The 7,040-nt window shown below is 42.7% G+C and overlaps 1 protein-coding gene across 1 annotated transcript; it reads left to right on the forward strand.

Moving 5' to 3' along the window:
* The first annotated feature begins 1,445 nt into the window (after nt 1-1,445).
* On the forward strand, nt 1,446-6,299 carry LOC146959759 (uncharacterized). The gene is made up of 6 exons (XM_085772936.1): nt 1,446-1,521; nt 3,445-3,813; nt 3,898-4,167; nt 5,113-5,123; nt 5,242-5,322; nt 6,222-6,299. The coding sequence occupies exons 1-6, from the start codon at nt 1,446-1,448 to the stop codon at nt 6,297-6,299; spliced, it is 885 nt and encodes a 294-aa protein (XP_085629062.1).
* The last annotated feature ends 741 nt before the right edge of the window (nt 6,300-7,040 follow it).

The raw sequence follows: 7,040 nt of genomic DNA on the forward strand, positions 1-7,040 counted from the left end.
AGAGCTTGGGGCCTCTATAAGTAATGTTGAATTGATGACTTGATGTTTTAGCCTCGTAAACCAGCCTCTCCCGGAACTGCATTTCATTTCATTCTGAGGGAGAGTCTGGCCTCATCCCCATTCTAAACGTTTGGACTGAAACCCTCAGAAGGCCGAGCCAATCAGGGACCGACTGGTGCAAAGCCCCGTCACTACACCAACTTGCTGATTGGCTGAATGGGGTTGTCTATCAACGCTACTACTCCCGCCCAGCTCCCGCCCACCCCAGACGCTTGGAGCGGGGATGAGGCCAGACTCTCCCTCAGAATGAAATGAAATGCAGTTCCGGGAGAGGCGGGTTTACGAGGCTATTGATGTGATTGGGACGACGGTAAAAATAAGCTGTTATTACTAAGCCTTGTTTGATAGGAATGAATATCTGTAGTCGGAATAAAGAAATTATGAAAAGTAATAGGCAGATGTTGTTTCCTGTTAATAAACTTCTGGATGAAGAGGCGTGTTTGATAGGCATTCACTTTATCAATAGATAAGAGTCGATATTTCAAAAAGTGAGGTGTTGATGGCGCATATCTAGTCGAGTGGGAGATCTGTCTCAGAAACCTCTTCTGCATTAAGAGTAGTTTTCTGAGATGAATCAGATAAGTAGCTGCCCAGACAATGTTACAATAATTTAAATGAGGCAATAAGAAACTATAATAGAGGGTTAAGTAAGCTGATGAGTCAATTAAAGGGAGAAGTTTCCTCAAAATGCCTAGCATCTTCGAATAAGATACAATACATTGCAGCTGCCGAGGGAGGAGGGGGGGATGGCTCTACCATGCTTGAGGGATTTTTATGTAGCAGCACAATTAAGACCTTTGATTATTTGGTGTAACCCTGAGTATGAAGCCAACTGGAAAGACATTGAATTATCAATATCAAGTAGACCTGTGCAATCTTTGTTGGGCTGCCCTTTGGTTATGAAGGACTTACCTGATCTCCAGAATCAATGGGTTTGTTTTTCACTTAATGTGTGGCTAGACTTTGTGAAGAAATTTCAGATCCAAAAAGAAATAAAAATATTGAGGTGGCCAGCATACGACCCAGATTTTAAGCCTGCATCCCTAGATTCAAAATACAGACAGTGGATAAGGTATGGAATTACATCATACTCCTCATTAGTGAAGGATGGGAAATGAATGGACTTTCAGTCTATATCTGGAAAATATGGTCTAGACAAGATTTGTATCACAAATACAACACTATTATCAAAGTGAGGTGAAAGGACAGGGCACAGAAGAGCAATCTGGGGTTACACAAATGTTCATGAGAGCTTATAACTTAAAGTCCTCCCGACAAATTATTGGGAATCTGTACTCAAGTATTTCATTGATGAAGACCCACTCAACAGATTATATAAAGCAAAAATGGGAAAGAGAGTTGGAAATTGTAATCTCCCCAGAGGAATGGACTGCCATAATACACACCTAGATGTCGACCACAAACTCACAGTGTTGGAGAAGCTTTTGCTGGAAGAACTAGGTGAGGTTTTTCATAACCCCCAGAATAAAATCAAAACAAACAGGACACCAGACCCAATGCTGGAGACAATGCGGACAATTAATAGCAGACCATACCAGGGGTCGCGTTAACCGGATATTTTCCGTCATTGACCGTTTTTTTAAAACGGTGACGGAAAGATTTTGAGGCCATCCGTCATTTTGACAGATTGCAATTCACAGCCATGGCCGTCTGGCCATGTGCATTTGTTTACAATGAAGCCGGCAGATAATCAATAAATGGAGCGGTGGATAACGATATATAACATATACAATGTCTCAAAGTCACTACGGTGAGAATTAGATTAAAAAAAAAAAAAACCTCACAGCTGGCTGGTGCGCTCAGTAGAACGCTGTAGTACATTACATACCCCAGGCCTGTGTGGAGCGTGTGTGGCGCTGTTAGTGCTGCCACACAGAAACACTAACAACAGAGAAGAAGACAGAAAGCTTCCCGCAGTATTCAAACTCCTCCAAGTGTTGACTCGAGTCGTGTCAGTGCAAATATGACGGTCGATAATGATTTAACGGGCGAGATTCATCTGCAGTGTCCGAGGGACCGACAGTAGTCAGCTGTTACTTAGCTGTAGCTACACAGCTACAGTTTCACACACTCGCCGCGCACAACTCTTCCAAAGGTAACGTTAAGCCTTATTTTAATGTATTCTGCCCGCCGTGGCATTGTTTATAACACGTAAAGCTGAGTGGGTTTGGTCCTGTCTGAATTTGTGCTGCATCTGGCTGTGTGGTCTATAGCTTCAGTTGTTTCAGTGATGCGCAGTGGCTGCGTGCGTGCTGCGTAAAAGAGAGGCACAGAGAGAGAGAGAGAGAGAGAGAGAGAGAGAGAGAGAGAGAGAGAGAGAGAGAGAGAGAGAGAGAGAGAGCTAACGCCAGTGCACTATGCGGTGCCTATGTGAAAACGTGCTCCTTTGGATGTTTTGGTATAACACATGGGTTAGCATGTTGATTGTTGACAGAAAACTGATGTCATCATCAGGTATTTACGTTGTATTTAGATGTTGAGTGGCAGAAAGTGACCCCCGCATTCACTGACTGACCCCACGGTTAGATGTGCTCTGACGCAGACTCTGCTCCGGAGCATTCTCTGTTCAATTTGTTTGGACTTGATATGAATTAAACATGAATTAAAATTGAATGCTATTGAATATGGCATTATTATCATAAAAAAATTAAAGTGACCTCTAAAAATAGATTATGACGGAATTTTTATGACCCCGTCAGTCAAAATGACCGGCAACGAAAAAGTCTAGCGCAACCTCTGGACCATACTCATATTTTTCGGACCTGCCCTGCCTTGCAACCTTTCTGGACCCAAGTACAAGCTACAACAAAGAGGATTCTGGGATTTGATTTTGATTTAACTTGTGCCTCATTTTATTTGGGGAATATATCAAAGGATCTGCATAACAGGGATAGATATTTATTAAAGATCCTCATGGCAGCAAGTAAAAAAGCAATAACCAGATGCTGGCTTCTTAGAGAACCTCCCACCCTGAACCCGGACATATACAGTATGGAACGTATAACTTTCACTTTGAGATTACAGAAGGAAAAGGGGAAAGATTACTGGGCGAAATGGGTTACATACCTAGCCGACGCAGAGTGTGACGGCTGAAACTGTTGTAGATTGTGAACAAAAGTTTATCACCCTGTGGCGAGCACTTATGTGTATTATTCAACGTGACTGAATGATTGTATATGACCTCATGTTTGTGTTATGAAAACAAAAAACAAAAAAGTATATAAAAAAAAAGAAATGCCTAGCATCTTCATGATGATCAAAGTGTCTACTAGAAGTCACTTTCTGAACGTTAATCTCTGAAGAAAAGATTAGTTCTGCAGCAGTCTGATCAGTGTGTGTGTGTGTGTGTGTGTGTGTGTGCAGGTGCTGTGGGTCAGAGTGTGAACTATCCCCGTCCTGTCTGTGCTGTTAGAGGATCGACTGTCACCCTCCCCTGCTCCTTCACTCCTCAGTCTGAGAGGAACGGAGAACCAGTGAACATCATCAGAGTCGTCTGGTGCACGGATCATGAAATTTGTCAAGGTGGGACTCGATCTGTGTTCGACAGTGAGTCAGTGACCAACAACCCCATCGACCGTCGCTACAGATACCTGGGAGACAAGGAGGGAAACTGCACTTTACAGATCACAGACGTACAGAACAAAGACAACAAAACGTTTCGCTTCAGGATGGAAGCTGATGATGACAGAGCACACTACACTGGACCAGAAGGAGTGAGAGTCACAGTTGTTGGTGAGAGAATCAATGACCTCATTCTAACACTGATATGAATCATTAATATTAATGAGCTGATGTAAAGTGTTGAATGAATTTCAGAGCTCATTAAACTGAGGGTGAGCAGCTCCAGTGGAGAGACACAGAGAGAGGGAGACTCTGTCTCTCTGTTCTGCTCCTCCTCCTCCTGCACCATCCACCAGCTGAACTTCACCTGGTTCAAAGATGACCTCATCCTCCCAGAGTCTGGCCCCGCCCTCCAGTTCGGCCCTCTGACCGCACAGGATTCTGGGAACTACAGCTGTGCTTTGAAGAGAGACCTGAACACACGCTCTGCAGCGTACCGGCTGCAGGTGGAGGCTGCACACACAGGTGAGTCTCGTCTGTGTGAGTTCCAGTTCCCCCCTTGGCCCTACCCCTTCGTTTTGTGCGTTCACGTGAAGTGGTGGTGTCCCGATTCTGGTTCAGAGGAGGGTTAGGGGGAAGTGGTCGGGCTATCTGGGCCTTCAAACTGAGATTTTTCAGAGGCACACCCCAGAATGCTCCCAGAATGCATCTCGCGACAACCGGCAGCTGTTTCATTTCTCGCTGTAGCGCTTTTATTATGTCACTTTGTTAAGTTTTTATATTTTTTCATGCGATAAAGTAGCTGTTTAGATCCCTAATGTGAGTTTGGTTTATCCAAATGACGGCTGTTTAGACGTTTGCTCCGACTTGTGGAGCAGATCAACGGCTTGTCACGGAGACACCACCCGTCTGGAGAGCTCGTCAGCCGGCCAACCTCTGTCGTCATCCCGGGAGAAAAGATGATCGCTAATTAACTTACCCGCAGGTTTTTAAAGGTTTACCGCCGGGTAGTTACATTATTTTTAGGAGATAAATGCTGGTCTCATTGATGAAATGTAACAATTGTGGCTGTCGCATTAGTTTGTTTGAATTAAAAGTGAAGGTTCATGTGTGTATTGGACACAGGAGCAGCCCCCCTCTCTCTGCCCCCCCCTTTCCTGTCTATCTCACTATGTACTATCAAATAAAGGCAAAAAATATACTTAAAAAAAAAGAAGGGGTGTCTCAATTCGTTCCTACCGCTTGTAGCTGCGTTTCAAGGGGCAAGGGTTAAGGGCTAGGGCAAGGGGTAGGGATGAAAACTAGAATTGGAATTGGGCATAATAATCACTAAACATTCAGATGCCACTACAACATGGAGGAGTCACTGTGTAGAGGGTAGTAAGTGATTTCGGACACAGCTCAACTCCCGGCCTCAACCCCCTACGGACTGACTTACTTAAGCCTACTTTATGCTTCTGCGTCGTGTAGACGACGGCAAGGCAAGGCAAGGCAATTTTATTTGTATAGCCCGTTTTTACAAACAGTTTGTCTCAAAGGGCTTCACATGGCATGTCTGGTGTTCTTCTACTTCCTGTTCCTGTCACCTCTGTCTCACAGCCTCCGTCTGCCCTCATAGTTGGTATCCTGACCATCGGCCGCCTGGTGCTGGTCGCTGTGCTCTATGTGTTCATCGTCACGGTAACGGCCATCGTCATCAAAAGGTAAATGAAGGACAGGACAGGACATGCTGAGCAGCTCCTGTGTCCGGAGAAGACTGGACAGTTCATGACTGTTGTTGTTGTTATTGTTGTTCAGGACGTGTGTCAGCAGCAGAGCAGCTGAGCAGGAAGACCAGTGATGCTGCAGGTGAGTCTCTCTTCACAAATCCAACCATCACTACAGGTTCATACCTGTTCATCATTTAGTTGAAAACTCAACTAACCAACAGATAAAATGTTTCAAAGAGTGAACACCACACAGCAGGGAAGTTTGTTTCACTCCATCACTCAGAGAGGAAGTCCACACTGATTTAATTATAGTTGCTCTGTGGTCACGTCACAGATAATGACTTGTATATTATGGTAAAGGTCCAGTTCAATTTTTTTTAAGTGGGGTTATATGAGGTGGAAATGCCCCTGTGTAGGCTAACAGGGGCAGATCAGAGAGCTGTCTGCTGCAGGTGTTACAGTTTACTAAAGAGGGGCAGTTTGAACCTCACTTCAGAAAAACTCAACTATCTCTGTAACTGTGCGTTCACACCAAAAGCTTCCAAAGAGGCAAAGTCTCCAGAGGAAGCGCTCAGACAAGACAGCTTCTGAAGCAGCAAAATATTTTTAGACGCTTTTCACGTGACTGACGTCAAAGTTCCATCGTGCTGGTCATTTAAAGGAGCCGCAAAGCTGCTTTAAGAGTTTAAAACATGCCTCGCTGGCCTATAGGAGGTTTTGCGTAGTCATTAAATACAGAAAAGAGCACAGAGCGTGAACATAATTGAAAATCAGCATGTAATTAGTCACAAGCACATGTGAAGGCACAGTAACACTGTTGCTTCTCTTCTTCTCTGTGTTGTCTGAACTGAACTCTACTTCCTGTTCCAGGCTGCGGGCGCCATCGAGGACGAGGCCCCTCCCTCTGACATCACCGTGGTGACTGATGTCATTGATCAAACATATTGATACAGTTATGTGTGTTAACAGCTGATGACTTCATATCTTCTAGTTCAGTGTTTATGGTTATCAAATGCTCTCTGTTCTGCTTCACCTCAACCCTTTATAGGGCGCTCATAGAAACCCTAGAGAGTTACAGGAGAATACCACAAGACTTCATTTCTTGTCACTTCTTTTCAAAACTTTTATTTTTTATTTTATATATAGATATAATGCCATTCAGGAAATTAAGGGTTTCATTCAATATATTCAGAGTTTCATTCAATATATTCAAGGTTCATTCAATATATTCAAGTTTCATTCAATATATTCAGAGTTTCATTGAATATATTCAGAGTTTCATTCAATATATTCAGAGTTCCATTCAATATATTCAAGGTTAATTCAATATATTCAAGTTTCATTCAATATATTCAAGATTAATTCAATATATTCAGAGTTTCATGTTCAAGTTTCATTCAATATATTCAGAGTTTCATTCAATATATTCAAGGTTAATTCAATATATTCAGAGTTTCATGTTCAAGGTTCATTCAATATATTCAGGGTATCATTCAATATATTCAGAGTTTCATTCAATATATTCAAGGTTAATTCAATATATTCAAGGTTCATTCAATATATTCAGAGTTTCATTCAATATATTCAGAGTTTCATTCAACATATTCAGAGTTTCATTCAATATATTCAGAGTTTCATTTAACATATTCAGAGTTTCATTCAATATATTCAGAGTTTCATTCAATATAT

Source organism: Trachurus japonicus, unplaced genomic scaffold (genome assembly GCF_045865225.1).
Source record: "Trachurus japonicus isolate A0001 unplaced genomic scaffold, Traja_1.0 AP031100.1".
NCBI classification, from domain to species: domain Eukaryota; kingdom Metazoa; phylum Chordata; class Actinopteri; order Carangiformes; family Carangidae; genus Trachurus; species Trachurus japonicus.

What these genes read in the sequence shown, in the direction of transcription:
- LOC146959759 (XM_085772936.1), top strand. Translation starts at nt 1,446, where the DNA reads ATGGACTGCCATAATACACACCTAGATGTCGACCACAAACTCACAGTG. An exon ending in GCTTTTGCTGGAAGAACTAG is followed by an intron (nt 1,522 to 3,444) that starts GTGAGGTTTTTC and finishes GTGTGTGTGCAG; the next exon opens with GTGCTGTGGGTCAGAGTGTG. An exon ending in AGTGAGAGTCACAGTTGTTG is followed by an intron (nt 3,814 to 3,897) that starts GTGAGAGAATCA and finishes AATGAATTTCAG; the next exon opens with AGCTCATTAAACTGAGGGTG.